Here is a 20,245-nt window from a genome sequence, read left to right on the forward strand (position 1 = left end):
TGCTACTTAGTTTAGAATACAATGGCTGGCTAACTTAGTAAATACCTACAAAATCATGGCTGGATACATACTGAACTGTATCCCCAGAGATTGCCCTTATTGTTGTAATATGTGCTTTCATCTTACATTATCAGCTTACTAGTAATAGGCCTTATTTTTATTTAGACTTGTAGAAGATGAAGAGAGGCGGTGGACTGATGAAAACATTGACATGGTTGCACTGAAACACTTTCCCAATATAGATAAAGAGAAAGCTATGAACAGGCCTATTCTGTACAGCAATTGGCTTTCAAAGGTAAAAGCAGACATCTGGGATAATCTACTAAATTTACTTCAAATGAATCATATTTATACTTTGTGGAGGTTTTTTTCCAGTTGTACCAATATGTGGATAGTATATTGTTTTTAAGGTATACTGCTTCTATTACTTTATGTTATTTTTTCTTTGTGTTACTTTTTCATTCTGTTTCTGGGTACTAAGATGGAGACAACCTCAGACATTAAACTGCTCCTTAACCATCTCCTAATTAATAGTGTAGTTCTGGTGAAATACTGTGTGTTTAGGATATGATACTGTGTATTTTAAGGTGCTGCCACAAGCAAAGACAGCGCCCTCTTTTTTTTTTAGTTATGTATATGTGTGTGTATATTTATCTGTACTATCCTTTAGGATTATATCCCAGTTGATCAGGAAGAGCTAAGAGACTATGTAAAAGCCAGACTGAAGGTTTTCTATGAAGAAGAACTTGATGTGCCACTTGTTTTATTCAATGAAGTCTTGGATCATGTCCTGCGAATTGACAGGTACGGCAAACTGGCTTTCCTGGGTATTCTTAGAAACCTTGATATATGTATGTTTCTAAGCCAGTCTGATATTAAAAAGGGATGCAGCTTAGCACTGAGTGCTACAGAAAGATGCCTAATTATACTTGTTGTGTGCCTTCAAGTAGTTTCCAACTCATGACAACCCTAAGGCAAATCTCTTGGCAAGATTTGTTCGGAGACGGCTTCCTTTTGCCTTTCTCTCAGGTGGAGAGAGTGTGACTTGCCCAAGATTACCAAGTGGATTTTCATGGCCAAGTTCGATTTGAACCCTGGTCTCCAGAGATGTAGTCTGATGCTCAAACCACTACATGGAGTTGGCACACTCTAAATTATACCGCCCTTCTATAAATGCCAATACAGCTAGTGTGATGGTTTCAGTGTTTAGCTCAGACCATGAGCAGATCACACTCAGGCTCAAATATATATCAGTGACAAACCTCCACTGAACAAATGTTGCCAGGAAAACCCCTGATAGGTTCACTCTAGGGCAGTGATTCCAAAAGTGACCGGTACACATATCCCGGGAGGGGGGAGTGAGAGGAAAGGATGCAGCAAGGGGTTAGTGAGGAAAAAGGGGATTACAGAGGTTATCAGTCAAAGTATTGGTATGCAAGAATGTCAAAGGGAACCAGTGGCCTTAAAAGACCATAGTGGAGAGTAGGAGTTAGAGCAGATGGTGGCAGGAGAGAAGCGGCAACAAAAAGAAGCTTTCATTTTTAGGATCCTGCTTAGTCTTTGTGAGTTTTGCAGGGACTTGGCTGGCAGGTAGGAGCTGCACTGCTGCCTCTGCTTTGTTATGTCAGACAGGTCAAAAGAAGAGGTAGTAGAACAGTGTTTGTGGGTGCAAGGGCGTAAAACATGAATCTGTGTGGGGAAGGCACATCTAGGGGAAGGAGGAGGGGTGAACAGGGTTGATTCTTCAAAAGAGTTCTTTGCCTCTCTCAGACTGAGTGTCCTTCCTTGCCAGGTAGAAAAGTGGGGTGTTGGCGCCTGCCCTCTCCACCCTGACGAAGATGAATTGAGAGTCCTTCCTTGCTGAAGAGAAGCTTCTCCCTTTGCACCCAGTCAACTTGGGAGCAGCAAATAAGCAGCCAGTCAAGCAGTAACCGAGAAGCCTCTTGCCCACATTGGCCTTTGCCACAAAGCCAGCACAGGTGAGAGGCTTCTTGGTTGCTGCTCAACCAGCTGCTTGGCTGCAGCTCCCAGGGTGACTGGGTGTAAAGGGAACAGAAGCTGAGCAGCTGGTTGAGTAGCAACCAAGAAGCCTCTCTTCTCCTCTTGCCTTTGCTGCACAGCTGGAATGAGCAAGGGGCTTCTTGATGGCTGCTCAACCAGCTGCTACGATACTGCTCCTTTTGCACCCAGTCACTCTGGGAGCAGCAACCGAGCAGCCAGTCTCCTCTTGCTGAAAGGCTAGCACAGGTGAGAAGGAGGAGTAGGCCTGGGCTGCTGCCACTGCTGTATTCACGCATAAGAGGTGGAGGAGGAAGAGGAGGATGCAGTGGCAAAGGGGATGCAGCTGAGTTTTATGCCACTGGCCATCTGGCTGCTGCACAATCAGTAGACCTAATATCCAGAAATATGTGTTGGGGTGCTAGAGTTGTTCTCAAGAGGAAAAGATGTCGCCCAAAAACATTTGGGGACCACTGCTCTAGGGTCACCATAAGTCAGAAATGACTTGAAGGCATACAGCAAGAACAACATAAATGCTAATATATTATGCATTTTTGGCAGAGAGAGGACATGACATCTGACTTAAATGTGCATAGGATTGCTCTGTTAGTACCACTTCCTTTAACTGAAGTCTCTCTTTTCAGAATTTTCCGTCAGCCTCAGGGACACTTGCTTCTCATTGGTGTTAGTGGAGCAGGAAAAACTACTCTCTCACGATTTGTGGCTTGGATGAATGGTTTGAGTGTTTACCAAATCAAGGTTGGTATATTACACTAAACAGAAGAGTTTTAAGCAGCTGTCCCTTTCTTGAACCAATTGGCAATCTAGACAAAGCATAGATCTTAATCTGTGACTGATGTTTATAGGTACATAGGAAGTACACTGGGGAAGATTTTGATGAAGATCTGAGAACAGTACTGAGGAGATCTGGCTGCAAGAATGAGAAGATAGCATTCATAATGGATGAATCAAATGTACTGGACTCTGGATTTTTGGAGAGAATGAATACTCTTTTGGCCAACGGAGAGGTAACTTGATTGAAGGCTAGACTTTTAATCTTTTTTATTTAAAAAAACAGGGAAGGGGTGTCAGTGTGCATTTGAGTTACATCTTAGTGGGAAAATGATTTTAAGAAGAAGAGATGTGGGTATGCAAGCAGTTTGCAGCACAGTTCTATAACATTGTTCTAAGGATGCTATAAGCTGTCAAGACACAAATTGTAATGACCAGTGGCTCTGGTTTCAGATTGTAACTGGGTCCTTATACTTCCATGCACTTTATTTCTGAATGGGCCACTTGTCTTGACGTTAGCACTATACTGTAGTTTTTACAGCAAATTTCATATGGTACAGAAATGCAGCAAAAATATCAAAGAAAAATCATAATTCCTGCCTCAGACTAAATAATGTGTATCTTTTCAATTTAGGTTCCTGGCCTGTTTGAAGGAGATGAATATGCCACACTCATGACTCAGTGTAAGGAAGGTGCCCAGAAAGAGGGCCTGATGTTGGATTCACATGAAGAACTTTATAAATGGTTCACCAGCCAAGTCATCCGCAATCTCCATGTGGTGTTCACTATGAACCCATCTTCTGAAGGCCTGAAAGATAGAGCAGCTACATCTCCAGCTCTCTTCAACAGGTACAAAACAGCTTAATTTTCTGTTAACATAATACATACAGATATTTTATATTTTTAACACAATAAAAAATAAGAGGAGTTTTTCAGAATCTGCCTTTTCTCTTTTAGGTGTGTCTTGAACTGGTTTGGAGACTGGTCAACTGAGGCACTTTATCAAGTTGGCAAAGAGTTCACCAGCAAAATGGATCTTGAGAAACCAAATTATATTGTGCCAGATTACATGCCAGTTGTCTATGACAAGCTGCCACAACCACCATCACATAGGGAAGCTATTGTGAATAGCTGTGTGTTTGTTCATCAGACACTTCATCAGGTGAGTTCATTTTCTCATTGTGTATTTACTTAATAGTTCATCATTTTTTCAAACACAAAATGTAACGCTATAATGTTTTACTTAAAACATGGTCCATTTACATCTGTACTGTTTGTCATTTGGCAGGCAAATGCTCGTCTTGCAAAGCGAGGTGGCAGGACAATGGCCATCACTCCTCGTCATTATTTGGACTTCATCAATCACTATGCCAACTTGTTCAATGAAAAAAGGAGTGAGCTGGAAGAGCAGCAGATGCATTTGAATGTTGGTCTGAGGAAGATCAAGGAAACTGTTGATCAGGTATGAATATTGAAAAAGGACAGTAGGAAAGAAGTTACTTGGAAGTTCTTAAGGTAGTTGTTATCGCATGTTAGTCTGGAAAATCATTATAGCATCTTAGAGACCAAATGAAAGAGGGAAGCTCATGCTACTAAGCTCTCTGGTTCAGTTACAGCAATAACATTTCTATACAGCTTATCAATGCACTTAAGCATCCTCTAAGCAGTTTACAGTGTGTAAGCTAATTGCCTCCAACAAGCTCGGGTACTCATTTCAGCGACCTCAGAAAGGTGCAAGGCTGAGTCGCTGGGATTAAATTTACAACCTTGTGGTTTGTGAGTGAGTGGCTGCAGTACAGGCATTTAGCCACTGCACCACCAGGGCTCCTTAGTTAGTCTCAAAGGTGTTACAAGATCCCCTTGCATACAGTCATTATTAGATTTTACTTCTAACTGAGACACTGTTTTCAATCCTAGGTAGAGGAACTGCGCCGTGATTTAAGGATAAAGAGTCAGGAGCTGGAAGTCAAGAATGATGCAGCTAATGACAAGCTTAAAAAGATGGTGAAAGATCAGCAAGAGGCAGAGAAGAAAAAGGTGAAGACTTTGCTGTCTTTAAAGCATTTTGTCATATATTGTTGTGCCCATTACTCAAAAGTTTCAAGGAAAAGAATGAGGCTCTGATGTCTGTCTCACAATTTGCTTCTAGGTAATGAGCCAAGAAATCCAAGAGCAGTTGCACAAACAGCAGGAGGGAATTGCAGACAAGCAAATGAGTGTGAAGGAAGATCTGGATAAAGTAGAGCCTGCTGTCATTGAGGCTCAAAATGGTATGTGAAATGTTAGCTGTGGTGTGGGGCAAGACTTTGGTTGTAATCTAAAATTTGCTGCATGCAACAAGAATGTGCTGCTTTCTGCTTTTGAATAAGCCTTTTCAGCCATAGCTCTTAATACTATCATCTCTGATGGAAATATAATCAATCATGAAAGCAATGCTTCATTCTGTGAGCATAATTTGGGTAGCATCTTGATAAAGCAATAATAATGCTCAGGTTCTGATTGTGCAGAGCAATATTTGTTCAGCTTTTCAGACTAAGACCACGAGTTCCATAATGTTTATGTACATGCTGGCCATTAATGCCCTTACTGTGAATTCAAAAATGTTAAAAGGTCTTGAATATAACTATATTCCTATCTGTATTAAACATAGCCAGTAGGTTGGGCTGTAAACTGTATGTTAGATAACTTGCAACAATTTAAAAATTGTCCATCATTATATTTTGAAATAGGATTTTGAAGGGTGAAAATTAAAATCTGTAGTCCTGCTTTAGCATCATTAAAGTTGGTAGAAGGTATACCTAGTAGACCAATCCCTAATTCAATTATTCTTAAAATCAAAGTTGACTTTTGCTTAAGCTTAAAATCTTCAACAAGTCTCCCAAGACTTGCTAATTGCCTTGCTTTTTGCTGTTTTCTCCCAAATCAATGTCTTTCTCCTGGCTGATCGGGTTTGCTCCTGCATAGCTGTTAAATCAATAAAGAAGCAACATCTGGTAGAGGTCCGTTCTATGGCCAACCCACCTGCAGCAGTGAAGCTGGCACTAGAGTCGATTTGTCTGCTCTTGGGTGAAAGCACAACTGATTGGAAACAGATTCGTTCCATCATAATGCGAGAAAACTTCATCCCAACTATTGTAAATTTTTCTGCTGAGGAGATCAGGTGAATAATTTGCAGGATCACAATGGATGCTGCTGGGAACAGAAAGAAATTGTTTATGAAGACTACTATAGCATACAATGTATCATGTTATGAACACAAATACTATATAAGGCTTGATATCCACTTCAGATAAGAAACTTCATTCCAAGTGCTTGTAAAAATCTTCAGAAAGTAGCTCACTAGTTAATGAGATCTCTAGGTCAATAAAATCCATTAAAATGAGAAATACTGGTTGATGCAGCAACATGGATTATAAAATTGTTCCTTCATTTACCAGTGAAAAGCTCCCAGTCTTAGAATTCAGTTTCTTTCTCCAGTCCCAGCAGCTAGTTTAAATGTATGTTGCATGCTCAATAGTTTTTTCCATCCTGTTAATAGCTGTGAGCTCTATAAAGAAGCAACACCTGGTTGAAGTAAGAACCATGGCAAACCCACCTGCTGCAGTAAAACTGGCTTTAGAATCTATCTGCCTCCTTTTGGGGGAGGAGACCAATGACTGGAAAAAGATCAGGCCAGTTATTCTCAGAGATAATTTCATCAGCAGCATTGTCAACTTTAATATTGACGACATGAGGTATTTGCTTTACTTATCATGGTGATGGGATAATTTACAGTCTTAGCATTTGTGTGTTGAATTATTATGCTTATCCATGTTCCTGAAGGTTTTTTTTCCCCTTTTCCAGTGATGCCATAAGGGAGAAGATGAAGAAGAACTACTTGTCAAATCCCAGTTACAACTATGAAATTGTGAACAGAGCCTCTTTGGCCTGTGGCCCTATGGTAAAATGGGCTATTGCACAGGTAAATATTTTGTGCCAATTAGATATGGAAAATAATAAGAATACAATACCATAGGGGTGCATAGTATTTTGAAGATGGTTTCCATAAATAAATAAATAAATAAGCAAGCAAGCAAGCAAGCAAGCAGAAGAGAAATATAGAATCTAATATGACCATACTTTCCTCAGCCTACCAATCACTTTCGCCCTATTTCCAGAAGGGGGGGGGGGTGAGGGGAAGAAAACCTTGATAATACCATTCAGAGAGTTTAATTTTACAATTCCCCTCACATACTCTTGCTTACTTTTTTGTCTGACCTGTAGCAGATGGATTTGTGGAAGATTGTAAAATCATAAGTGCTGTTGAAGTGGATAACCTAGTCTTTTTTTCTCAGCTGAACTATGCTGACATGTTGAAACGAGTGGAACCCTTGAGAAATGAACTGCAGAAGCTTGAGGATGATGCCAAAGACAATCAGCAGAAAGCCAATGAAGTTGAGCAGATGATTAGAGACTTAGAAGCCAGCATTGCCCGCTACAAAGAGGAGTATGCCGTGCTGATTTCTGAAGCTCAGGCTATTAAGGCAGATCTGGCTGCAGTAGAAGCCAAAGTAAGACAACTGAATTTCCTTACATTATTTGCTTAGGATTGATCAGTGTTTTCTCCTCTTTTAAAACATCTTAAAGTCTGTTTAATATTAAACACAGAGCATTGTTTTAATATGCAATCTTCAGGAACTCAACTTTGTTCATATCTCCATATGTTTTCAGTGATACCTAGAAAGATATTTAATCAAGCTTTTAAGTTATATAAGCTGTTTTACTTCTAGGTAAACCGTAGCACAGCTCTCTTGAAGAGTCTGTCTGCAGAACGTGAAAGATGGGAGAAAACAAGTGAAACCTTCAAGAACCAGATGTCTACCATTGCAGGCGACTGTTTGCTTTCAGGAGCCTTTATTGCTTATGCTGGCTACTTTGACCAACAGATGCGTCAAAATCTGTTCACAACATGGTCCCATCACTTGCAACAAGCGAATATTCAGGTAAAAGGCATTTTATCAGTCTTAAAATCAGTCACTAATTTCTACTTGAAAACATTGCACCGGGAGAAAGGTGGGATATAAAATAAATAGATAAATATTCCATTTTTTTAATCATACACGATTTCTGTGTAACTCTGGCCTATTTTCACGTCTGTTTCCCAAGTGGTCTTCCCCCCCAGGCAGCTCACAGAGCCAGATCTGTTTAGCCTCAGTAGAACTGGTGGGTATTTTTAGACCATGGTCTATTGCTCCCAGATGTGTGGTACTCCTGTAAGATAGTGCTGTTTAAGAAAGGATGAATTTACTTGGACAATATTGGACTTGTTTCATCCACATCTTCCTTTTTGATTCTAAGTTCATCTTTCTTATACAGAAATTGCAATAAAAGTGCAACATTTTTGGAGCCAAACCAAATCACATCTTACATGTTAGACCACAAATAGTAGGAGGATAACTTGCATAGTCATTAACTATGTCTTGGATTCCTTTGACGAAATCATTGTAATGTTTTCTCTACAGTTCCGTACAGATATTGCCAGAACAGAATACCTATCCAATGCGGATGAACGCCTTCGCTGGCAAGCAAGTTCATTACCTGCAGATGATTTATGCACAGAAAATGCAATAATGCTCAAGCGTTTTAATAGGTACACTTGCTTTTCTTAGTGCATTTGTTAACAGCATATGACTTTTCGTGCCAAAAAAACTGCTAGAAAAAGTACTGTTGGAGCATTTCTGGTGATGATCTGTGCTAGTCTTTCTCTTATTTGGAAACAGTGCTATGCTGGATATTTAGCTCTAGAATTTTCATAAATGGAGCAGATGTTATCTCATGGTCTCCAAACGTTAGATTAATCTTTGGAAAGAGGCACATTTCTATCCTTTTTCATTTTATATTAAACTTTCATGAGAGTGTTTTCTTTAAGAAAAATACCACATAATGCCTCAGAGAAGCAAATTAAAAAGCAACTTGCAAAATCAAAAATATAATGCGGTGCAATTTGCACTCAACTTACATCTATAGTAAAGCTGGCCATTATATACTGATGTAGCTCATCATAAAATCTAAGCCATTCTTGAATATGCTGGTACATACAGCATTTTCAAGTGCAAAATGCTGCAGTCTGAATGTAACATGCTAAATAAGTTTCTTTCCCATCAGTTTAATCTCAACTAACTTGTAATAAATTACTCTTTAGGTATCCCCTCATTATTGACCCCTCAGGGCAAGCTACAGAGTTCATCATGAATGAATACAAGGACCGCAAAATAACCCGCACTAGCTTTTTGGATGATGCCTTCAGGAAGAACCTGGAGAGTGCTTTGCGATTTGGTAATCCTCTACTGGTCCAGGTTAGTTGTCACTTCGTATTTCTTAACAGCTAGGGACAAGTTATAGATTGCTTTTTGTAAAAGCCCAAATCACTTCATGTGTAAGTGTGTGCATGTGTGAGTAAGGGGGGGAGATGGACCAGTAACGAATAAATGTGAACTTTAATTCCTTCCAGTAGTTTGAAGTTCTTTTGACACTAGATAATGAGGTACATCCAAGCCTTGTTGGAGCCAATGAGACCCAAGTATACATAATTAAAGTGGTTAGCAACTAGTTGTCATTTTGCTGTATTTTAGCTGTATTTAAAACTCTGTTTTTCTTTGACAAAAATTGAGGATGTCCCATGAAAATGTACCTTCATAATGCTCATATTTTAAGCACCATACAAATAACCTATGTTTTTCTTGAAATAATTACATTCAAAGACATTTGGCTTCTTAATATGTCTAATGGCTCTAAAGATATACTGTTTGGGAGGCAGCATTCTTATCTAAACTTCAGTCACTGTTGGATTCAGGCTAATAATACCTTTCATAATTTACCTCAATCCATCTAGAGAATAATTGGTCATAAAGACTGAACACACAGCTGAGAGTATACTAGCACTCTATGTAAGATCAGAACAGAGGTTCCAAAGAACTGACCCATGAGTTACGTGAGGCAAGGGCATTTTGCACTTTACAGACAATTGTTTCTGTGATAAAACATGATAAGACTTCAGAAATGCAGCCTGTGTTGCAGCATGTCTGCTGGTCAGATTTAAACAAGAGAGAGATCACTGTATGTGCATATGCAAATTTTTGTGGATGCTTAAGGCTACATTTTGAGTTACAACCAATATGTGGATTGAAAGTTCTTAAACCAATTCAGGAATTTGATCTCCATTAATTCTGCTAATTACCTTTTTTTCTTGAAATTCTTGTGCAGGATGTGGAGAGCTATGATCCTGTCCTGAATCCTGTGCTGAATCGTGAAGTCCGTAGAACTGGTGGACGAGTTCTTATTACCCTGGGAGATCAGGATATTGATTTGTCTCCATCTTTTGTCATTTTCCTCTCCACCAGGGACCCAACAGTAAGCAACAAGCTTACTTTATGAAGTCACCTCATAAAATTAATTGGTGGTATGGCAGGGGAAGATTATACTATTTAAAAAGTGACACTGGCATGTGTTTTATTTGGTAGGTTGAATTCCCACCAGATCTATGTTCCCGTGTGACATTTGTCAACTTCACGGTAACACGTAGCAGCTTACAAAGCCAGTGTCTAAATGAGGTACTGAAAGCTGAAAGACCAGATGTGGATGAGAAACGCTCTGACCTTCTCAAACTTCAAGGTACAATATTGAAAAATCAACTTCTGAACAACTTCTGAACATTCCTATAGGTAGATAACAACAACAACAACAAAAGAAAGCTAGAGATGCTATGGAATCATGCTCTCCCCTCTTGAATTCCATCCTGCAATTTAAGTTTTGGCTTCACTAGATGTGAAGCATCTAGTGCTTCAGAATGCTAGTAGAACTCAGAATGTCAAAATGTTAGTCTTCTGGAAAGATGTTTCAAGAATTTAGTAAGTCTAAATGACAAGATTCCAGTTCCTTTTTTGTTGGTGATATTTAAAAGCAATACTACACCCAACTCATTCAGATCCCAAAATGAAAAAAATTCCCTAAAAGGTACCCCAAGTTTTAATGTATCTTTATAGAATTGCACAGTTGTTCAAATAAAAATGTGTGTTTCATGCTTAAACCAAGAAAATTTTGGCAAGTTTAAGCCCCTCCAATTTTCTGTAGAAACTCAAATGATGGCAGCATACTTCACTATTTGATTACTGTTGTAAAGACTATCAATTCCAAACATTCTGGGATTGAGATAGTACGGAACCCAAGGAATATTGGAATTTCTCAATAATCATGAAGTGAAACTGGTTGAATCTGTTTATCTTGGTCAAAAACAGTGTTAATACTCAGGCCCTATAGTTCTATGGCTAGAGAAGATTACAGATAGATTGGCTTTGTGTTGTATGGCTCAAATTACAATATCCTTATAGGACTTCATTTTTTTAAAAGGTGAATTCCAGCTGCGCCTGCGGCAGTTAGAAAAATCTCTTCTCCAAGCCCTCAATGAAGTAAAAGGGCGAATTTTGGATGATGACACTATCATAACCACACTGGAGAACCTAAAGAGAGAGGCAGCTGAAGTTACTCGAAAAGTCGAAGAAACAGATATTGTCATGCAAGAGGTGGAGACTGTCTCCCAGCAGTATCTCCCACTTTCTACTGCATGTAGCAGCATCTACTTCACAATGGAATCACTGAAACAGGTACAAGAGGGTGACTGCTAGCCCTCCCTCTCTTTCTCATTTTCTTTGTTACCTATGTTTTTAATAGAACATGGCAGGGCACTATAGATGTAAAAACTGCTTCTTTCTCTACTGCTTGACAGTGTATTTTCCCTTTAAATTTTTCTTTAGATACATTTCCTGTATCAGTACTCACTCCAATTTTTCCTGGATATCTATCACAATGTCTTGTATGAGAATCCAAATTTGAAGGGAGTTACAGACCATACCCAACGGCTTTCCATCATCACAAAGGATCTCTTCCAGGTTCAGTGGCATTTGATATTTCAAAAGCACTTCAAAAAACTCTTAGATGGGAAACATTTTGCCAAGCTTTCTAATTTTGTATTGACAGGTGGCTTTCAATAGAGTTGCTCGTGGCATGCTGCATCAAGATCATATCACTTTTGCAATGCTATTGGCCAGAATTAAACTGAAAGGCACCATTGGGTAAGCATATAATTCTCTCTTATTTTAACACGTAGCATTGTTTTCGGTTTCTTACAGATGTAGAGAGTGTGGTCTAGTGATGGTTTTTATGAATATTGTACAAGGCAATAACCTAAAGCACAAACGGATAAGCAAAACAATATTTTTTTAAAATCTGATAAAAAATAATGTTCTGGAAAGAGCTGCTAAATCTGTCCCGTGTTCTGAGTCCTGTAACTGATAATTCATACTTCTCTCCTAAAAACTCACAAAACCCTTTGTAGTGGAGCAAAGGTCCCAGATAGATATCTGTTCAGATATTTGTTGTGGACCTGTTGTTCCTGACCATTTGAGACTTTGAAGCCCAAAACAAACAATTTGAATTGCACTTGGGAACCAGTATAACAAATGGAGTATTATGTAATGTGCTCTGCGTGTGTTGTGTCCATCAGATCCTACTAGCTGAATTCTAGACCAATTGTTGTTTCCAGGCTTGTTTTTAAAAAAGTTCTGTAGAAAGTGTACTAAACTTGGAGAAAATAAAAGTATGAATGGCAGGAGTCTTAGTGTTTTCCCATGAGTAAAAACAAAAGTAGAGCACAGCACAAACACTCAGCAAGCTAATTTATGTTGATGCAACAGGTAGACAGGTCTAATTCCTGTGTTAATTTTTGATGAAGTAAATCTATCAAAAAGCTGTCCTGGTCTGTTCTCCCATATAGTCTTTTGTTCCTGTCTTTCTGCTTTTGGCAGTGTATGATATTTCTGTGTCATAGGTTTTAGTTTTGGATTTCCCTGCTGGTCAGGGCACGAATGCCAATGTACACGTCCATTGCGCTTCTCTCTTCCTCCTGATATTCTCAAAGGCATCTGGTTAGCCACTGTATAAACAGTATGTTAAACTAGATAGGTCTTTAGTCTGATGCAGGATGTACCCATTGTGTTCTTAAATATGAGGTCCTATATGAAGATTGTCATAAGCTGAAAATGCTTCAGAATGACTGTGGAAGTGCAAGCTTGTATTATTAGCACAGGAGTAAAAATAAACTAGCCTTGGTACTCTTTAACTGCAAGTTCTTGCAATCAGATACTTCTTTTCTGGTTTAATAGCTGGTGGCAGTATAAACATGTAAACAGAACAGTAAAAAATGTCAGGTGACAACCTGAATTTTTTTTACCTAAGAAATAGTCATATTATTTCATGTCGTCAGAAAAGAGTAAAGCAAATTGTATTGTTCTCGACATAATTTTCTTTTGTTTCAATTTAAGGGAACCTGCATATGATGCAGAATTCCAGCACTTCTTGAGAGGGAAAGAAATTGTGCTCAGCAACACACCTCTCCCCAAAATCAGTGGCCTGACTGTAGAGCAACTAGAAGCCATGATGAGACTGAGTTTCCTGCCTGCCTTTAAAGATCTTGTTTCTAAAGTTAAAGCTGATGATGTAAGTAGACTCATAAGGTAAGACTTCCCCTCTAGAAATGCATATGCTCCTGTAGTATCTTCATGCATGGAAGCTCTGTGTTTCTTGGTCTAACATAAGGTTCCTTTATGCTGCATCAGACTAATGGCTTTTCTTTTGTATATTTGATCCACAGCAGTTCTGCATTTGGTTAGACAGCAGTTCACCAGAGCAGACTGTGCCCTATCTCTGGACAGAAGACAAGCCTGCAAGTAAGTTCAAATGTCAGTGTGGATTATGTGTGAATTTAGCTATTTGGGGAAATCTCAACCATATGTTCGGATGGGTTTACAATTTTTCCATACACTGAGAATGAAACTAAGGAGGAGATCAGGAGGTAAATACTCCAGTTCCAATGAGAGGCCACACACTGCCATGTTCCCTGTTACTTGGAAGAGCTTCATGGCAGCAAGATTCCTCTCTCCAGCACTCATCTCCACCAGACATGTCCTTCTTTCTGCAGCTCAAAAACTGTTTGAGGGAGTGGAGAATTAGCATGAAACTTAAAAACTGAATGCTGATCATTTCATTACATGTATGTATCTTTGATTTCAGCATCCATTGGACAGGCCATCCATCGCTTGCTTCTGATCCAGGCTTTCCGTCCAGATCGTTTGTTGGCAATGGCACATCAGTTTGTTTCCACAAATCTTGGAGAAAATTTCATGTCTATTATGGAGCAGCCCTTGGATCTGGCACACATTGTAGATACAGAGGCAAGTAGACATTTGGGCCTTTCAGTTACAACTAGAGTAGATCTGTTAAATCAGTTTTTCCTAAGTTTTTACTCATTGTGCAGCTGTTGGTTCAGTGGGTTTTCTCTGGTTGGGACAACCAATAGGATTCAGCCTTTAAGTAGCACTTTGCTCTGTTCCTTATATTTGCATGTGCAGCTTGTAGAAGCTGGGATTTCGGGCATATTGTACATTTGGCCCTTGGTATGCACTGGGGTTTGATTCCAGGATCCCCCATGAATACCAAAATCTAAAAATATAAAATGGGAAAATATATATATATATATATATATATATATATATATATATATATGAATATTTTCAAGCCGTGGATATTTCAGTCTGTGGACAAAAAAAATCTGTGGATATGGCTGACTACTATCTATAGAAGGCGTGAAACAGACTAAAATCTAAGCTTGCATTCATTATGCTATATGGCTTTATAGATTAATTAGATGTGGAAAAATGGTTGAGACCCAAAGAACTGTACAAATAGTTCTGCCTGTGCAATTCAGCCTTGCAGATCCAGGCTTAGAAGAAAGAATTTCCTTCAAGTTCTCCATTGTTGAAAGAAGTTTTATCAGCTCCCTGGCACAAGAAACAATAACTTAGGATGTTGTAGAAACAAATCTATTTGCTGTACATTTATTGTAATCATATTATCACTTCCCTTTAACTCCTGCCCCCATCCGATTTTAGGTGAAGCCTAATACTCCTGTTTTGATGTGTTCTGTGCCTGGGTATGATGCCAGTGGACATGTTGAAGACCTTGCTGCAGAGCAAAACACACAGATAACCTCTATTGCTATTGGTAAGTCCCTCAGACACTTCTGTCACTCAAATGCTGTGCAAAGTAACTTCAGATATAAATATTAAGTTGTAATATTTTACTTGTAGGTTCTGCTGAAGGATTTAACCAAGCAGATAAGGCAATTAATACAGCAGTGAAGTCAGGCAGGTAAGCTATGTTCTGTTTGCTCAGCTTTGACTTCATGCAATCTAAACTCCAGAACTTTGTATATCTTTCGGTATTTTTAAAAACTTTTTGTTGTAGGTGGGTCATGCTAAAGAATGTCCACTTGGCACCTGGATGGCTGATGCAACTGGAAAAGAAGTTACATTCTCTTCAGCCTCATGCCTGCTTTAGACTCTTCCTTACCATGGAGATAAATCCAAAAGTAAGCAGCCCAGGAATGAAATTAAACCAATGCCTGAATGTTAGCAGGCTGTTTTATTTTAAATTCACATTGCTGGAGAAGAATGCATCTTACAGTAGCCTTTTTCCTGTGAGTTGTCCATCCTCACACTTGTCGGCTGTTGAATCTTTTCACAATTAATACAACCATTAGAAAATATTTAGATTTTTATGTTACAGATTTTGAAAGTGGCTCACATAATCTTAGTAACCATGGGTAAAAATAAAAAATGAATGCAAAATCTCTCTGGATATTCTTACACTCCATTCTGTTCCGTTGGCTGTGGAGTGATTCTTTCATGTGATCTTATTTCTATGATTTTTATTAAAAACAAGGGCCAGAATTCAGCAGCTATGAATGTGTAGCCTAGAGTTATGCATTCATTCACAACCTCTACATATTCACTGTTTTAGGTAATACGTAGAGGCTATGAAAGTCCCCCGGTCCTCCCTTACTGGGCAGCACATGCTGCGGACAACGGGTCTGTTCCCTTGTCTGTCGGGAAGCATCTGACTGACATTTCCATCTCCTCTCCTGCCAGCAATCTCTGGTGTGACAGGAACACTTATTCTGCCTGTCACAATGGAGATTGCTCACAGGAGGGGTTGGAAACATTAATCAGCTTCTTCCTGATTGATGAGGAAAAACCCTGTTGTGTGCAGTGGCAGCTGCCTGGTAAGTAGGGGTTGGGGGATTGAGCCAGAAGATACTGTTTAGCTATATAACTAAGGTGCTGTGTAACTAAGTACCTGATACAGAATTGCAGTCAAGATACCTAACACAAACATATACTAGCATAGGGTGTGAAGGCAGAAGAAATCTGAGAAATTAGAGGGAATTGTTCAGTGTGTAATGAAGGTGTCTATTCTACATACAGGTGCCAGTTAATTTGCTACGTGCTGGAAGAATTTTTGTGTTTGAACCACCACCTGGTGTAAAGGCCAACATGCTGAGAACCTTTAGCAGCATCCCAGTGTCTAGAATGTGCAAGGTAAGCTTTTATGTACTGAATAGGCACCAGAGTTGCCCAAAATGGCAGTAGCATTCCCACAGTACTAGAGTGTTTAACTTTGGTTCAAGTACTAACGTTAAAGATGGATGTTGCTCCTCCATTAGCAACATCTACTTTAACCATTTATTGACTTCATTAAGCCACACAGTGAATGGAAGGAGGAAAAAAAACTGTGTGGTACCATAGTACAGTCAGCCCTTTCTATCTGTGGGCTTGCCATCCACAGATTGGAGAATCCGCAGGTGGCCCCACCCTGTTCTCCTCAGTGGCAGTGTATGCATGTGGCTGCACTGCCACTTAGACGAATGGGAGTTGGTCCCACAATATTTGGCGTGGGGGGGGGGGAAATGGAAATCTCACAGATACGAAGGACCAACTATAATTCTCTCCAGGACCTGAACTTATAGTGCTTGTCAAAACATACAAAACAGACTTATCCAGCCCCTCACCACCTGAGACAGCATAAATTTGTTTAAAACCAGCAAAGGCCAAGATCTTTTGTTCTGATTAGATAACCATATGTGTATCCACTGACAAAGGGCTTATCTACATGATTAAGGTACTCTTCATTCTGTTATTGTGTGCCTTCAAGTCATTTCTGACTTATGGCAACCCTAAAGCGAACCTATTATGGGGTTTTCTTGGTAAGATTTGTTCGGAGGAGGTTTGCCATTGCCTTCCCCTGAGGCTGAAAGCATGTGACTTGCCCAAGGTCACCTAGTGAGTTTATGTCGAAGGTGGGAATAGTACCCTGATCTCCAGTGTCATAGTCCAATACTCAGACCACTACACCATGCTCTCTTCTTTATTCAAATATCTTGCAAGGGGGGGTTGGAAAAATTCATACTCTGCAGAAAACGGATGCGAAGATGTGCATTATTGAACATGTGACCATCCTTCTGCTTTGCATGAATTTGGATGGTTGCACATTTGCAGCAGAGGGAGGGTAAATAGTTGCGAATAGATGCAGATTGGCTTAGGAAAGTGAAGACAATTAAAAATTAATGACAATGTGCAAAAACCTTCAACAATTCACATAATATTCTTATCTGTAGACTAGCCCATAGTCTGTGCTGTTTCTTTGAAAAACATCTTTGGAAAACCTGTTTGTAACACTGCAAGATAATATAGAAAAGGAAAAAGATTTCTTCCTTGCCAACAAAAGTCTAAAAGATGAACAGTGTAGTGGATCTCAGGGAAGCAGCTATTTGGTTCTAATGGATACTTTAATCCGACTGGCACTAATGCACAATAATTATACCTATGGTTTTTTCTCTTCCTTAGTCACCAAATGAACGTGCTCGTCTGTATTTCCTCCTTGCATGGTTCCATGCCATAATTCAGGAGCGCCTGCGGTATGCTCCCCTTGGCTGGTCCAAAAAATATGAATTTGGTGAATCAGACCTAAGGTCTGCATGCGATACTGTGGATACATGGCTGGATGATACAGCAAAGGTAAGTGAATTTACAGATACTGGAAGCCACTGCTTAGCTGACAGATTAGGATCTGCAGCATTGTCAGAAACAGGAATTAATTGAAAAGCAGAGCTCATGAAGGAAACATGAGGGAATTAGAATGGCTTGCTTGGGACTCTCCATACATGCCGTGCTTGCAAAGTCTCTCAGATGGCTTGGTGCCTTTTCCCCCCTCTCAGCTTGTTTTGCAAGCAGCACGCATGTGCGCCGTTGATTCCAAACAACCCTCCATAGACAAGAATGATGAAAGAGCAGATTCCTCATCAGATTATTGGAACATGTCTATAATTTGCAACTATTAAAAGAGCTAAATAATTTAGTGTAGAGCTAAATTGCATTAATAACTTTTATTTTACAGTGCATCTTTCCTCTAAAGAACTAAACCGCATAATGGCATGGCATCATTACTCATCCCATTTACCCTGACAACAGCCTCATTAGATTGGTTAGGCAGAGAGTAATAGATTAGTAGCTGTGTGCCCTGGTCTCATACTCTAACCACTGTACTAAACTGGCACTAAATTTGTAGTAATGGTCTTGTATATTTTACCATTCACATGCTATTCTACAAGCTAAAGGTTTCTAATGTTAAGACTCTTAACAATGGAATAGGTTGGACTGTTCTTCATTGGAGGTTTTTAAACAGAAACTAGATGACTATGGTCCAGTCCACACTGCAGAAATAATCCAGTTTGAGACTGCTTTAACTGCTCTAACAGTTCTAGGCAATCTTGGGAATTGTAGTTTATTGCGGTACCACAGCTCTCTGACAGAGAAGACTAAATGTCTATGTTTCCCAGAATTCCACAGCATTCCAGGGCAATTAAAGCAGTCTCAAACTGGACTATTTCTACACTGTATTTTTGACCTTTCTCTCGGGGATACTTTGGCCTTGGATTCTTGCAGGGCAGGAATTTGGACTCCATGGGCCCTTGTAGCCACTTTGAACTATATATTTTTGTTATTCTTTTTCTCATTCAACAAAACTGTCTCTGTTTCCAGGGCCGTCAAAATATCTCGCCTGACAAGATCCCATGGTCTGCTTTGAAGACTCTAATGGCTCAATCAATTTATGGAGGCCGCATTGATAATGAATTTGACCAGCGTTTATTGAACACATTCCTGGAACGCCTCTTCACCACTTTGAGCTTTGACAGTGAATTCAAATTGGCTTGCAAGGTTGATGGGCATAAAGACATTCAAATGCCAGATGGAATCAGGTACTTAAAGTTAGCCTTTAGAAATACATATAAATTAAGCTTTTTCATGATCTCCAGGATGGTATGGACAACTTGGTCATAATCTGTCATTATGGTTTGACAGACGTGAAGAATTTGTCCAGTGGGTTGAGCTATTGCCAGATACACAAACCCCATCATGGCTTGGGTTACCAAACAATGCTGAGAAAGTTCTTCTCACCACACAGGGTAAGTATCCTCTTTTTGCTGTACATTTTTCATAACAGAAGCAAACTGGGTATCAACAGACTGATCTAGAACAAGGATTGCTCTGTAACACTTTTAGAGACAACCTGATTTTGTGTAACTGTCATTGGCCACATTAAGGAGATACACAGGTTGGTGGGGTATATATGTATGGAGGCTTTGGGGAGATGAATTCTGAAAGCTGTGATTTCACACTCTAGCTCTTGACTGTTTCAGTTTACCCATTGTGTAAACCCATAAGACACATTAGAGAATAGTTGCGTGACCCTGATATAATACAGAATCAAATCCTTAAAATATCTCTAGGGTTTTCAAAATTCAGGCCTGAATTAAAAACTTGTTGCATTTTGCATTGTTCAGAGTAAACGAGTGACATCTGATAGGCAGACCTTAGCCATTTTTAAAATGCCTGTGCATATACTTCGGAGATAGAATGAGAAGTTACATCATATGTCTTGTTTATTCCAGGAATTGATATGATCAATAAAATGCTGAAAATGCAGATGTTAGAAGATGAGGATGATTTAGCCTATGCAGAGACTGAGAAAAAGGCACGAACAGACTCTACTTCAGATGGGCGTCCAGCCTGGATGCGAACACTACACACCACAGCTTCCAACTGGCTCCATCTCATCCCACAGACTCTGAATCATCTGAAACGAACAGTGGAAAACATTAAGGTGAGAAATGCAGGGTTGTTTTTTTTTCTTTTGGTGTAAGAGACAAAGAAGGGGATACAAACCAGTAGTTATATAATCCTAGGAGACTGTGTTTAACAAACAAACATTATCTTGGCATCAGAAACTAAAATCTAAAGTTAAGTAACTTTAGGAGTTGTAATACACAAATGTATATACCACTTATGAAAAATACCATAGCAATATAAATCATACAAATCACAATATAAAATACGAAATATATCTTATAAAATTCTAAGTCACAACTCAGAGTATTTATGAAAAGTCTTAAGCAGCTACCTATAATTAAAACAATTGATTGCTTACATTTCATAGGAAATAAATTTCATACTAATAGGGATATGCT

At 39.3% G+C, this 20,245-nt stretch overlaps 1 protein-coding gene across 3 annotated transcripts in view; it reads left to right on the forward strand.

Annotated features, from left to right (window-relative positions):
- Positions 1–20,245, forward strand: part of DYNC1H1 (dynein cytoplasmic 1 heavy chain 1) — a 72,759-nt gene that overhangs the window by 48,899 nt on the left and 3,615 nt on the right. Inside the window, exons 43-73 of one of the 3 annotated variants that reach the window (XM_042446506.1) lie at positions 166–295; positions 671–804; positions 2,643–2,757; positions 2,865–3,026; positions 3,425–3,639; positions 3,748–3,952; positions 4,079–4,252; positions 4,708–4,827; positions 4,940–5,060; positions 5,755–5,950; positions 6,634–6,751; positions 7,125–7,340; positions 7,560–7,772; positions 8,292–8,419; positions 8,972–9,125; positions 10,033–10,179; positions 10,290–10,440; positions 11,176–11,429; positions 11,580–11,714; positions 11,803–11,897; positions 13,146–13,320; positions 13,475–13,550; positions 13,894–14,054; positions 14,772–14,883; positions 14,970–15,030; positions 15,127–15,250; positions 16,146–16,259; positions 17,565–17,735; positions 18,759–18,976; positions 19,080–19,183; positions 19,670–19,881. In XM_042446506.1, coding sequence (XP_042302440.1) covers positions 166–295; positions 671–804; positions 2,643–2,757; positions 2,865–3,026; positions 3,425–3,639; positions 3,748–3,952; positions 4,079–4,252; positions 4,708–4,827; positions 4,940–5,060; positions 5,755–5,950; positions 6,634–6,751; positions 7,125–7,340; positions 7,560–7,772; positions 8,292–8,419; positions 8,972–9,125; positions 10,033–10,179; positions 10,290–10,440; positions 11,176–11,429; positions 11,580–11,714; positions 11,803–11,897; positions 13,146–13,320; positions 13,475–13,550; positions 13,894–14,054; positions 14,772–14,883; positions 14,970–15,030; positions 15,127–15,250; positions 16,146–16,259; positions 17,565–17,735; positions 18,759–18,976; positions 19,080–19,183; positions 19,670–19,881 — 4,711 coding nt within the window. Of the gene's footprint in view, positions 1–165; positions 296–670; positions 805–2,642; positions 2,758–2,864; positions 3,027–3,424; positions 3,640–3,747; positions 3,953–4,078; positions 4,253–4,707; positions 4,828–4,939; positions 5,061–5,754; positions 5,951–6,328; positions 6,525–6,633; positions 6,752–7,124; positions 7,341–7,559; positions 7,773–8,291; positions 8,420–8,971; positions 9,126–10,032; positions 10,180–10,289; positions 10,441–11,175; positions 11,430–11,579; positions 11,715–11,802; positions 11,898–13,145; positions 13,321–13,474; positions 13,551–13,893; positions 14,055–14,771; positions 14,884–14,969; positions 15,031–15,126; positions 15,251–16,145; positions 16,260–17,564; positions 17,736–18,758; positions 18,977–19,079; positions 19,184–19,669; positions 19,882–20,245 lie in introns of all 3 variants that reach the window. The other 2 variants (XM_042446508.1, XM_042446507.1) reach the window with 2 other exon arrangements.

Source organism: Sceloporus undulatus, chromosome 1 (genome assembly GCF_019175285.1).
Source record: "Sceloporus undulatus isolate JIND9_A2432 ecotype Alabama chromosome 1, SceUnd_v1.1, whole genome shotgun sequence".
In the NCBI taxonomy this organism is placed as follows: Eukaryota; Metazoa; Chordata; class Lepidosauria; order Squamata; family Phrynosomatidae; genus Sceloporus; species Sceloporus undulatus.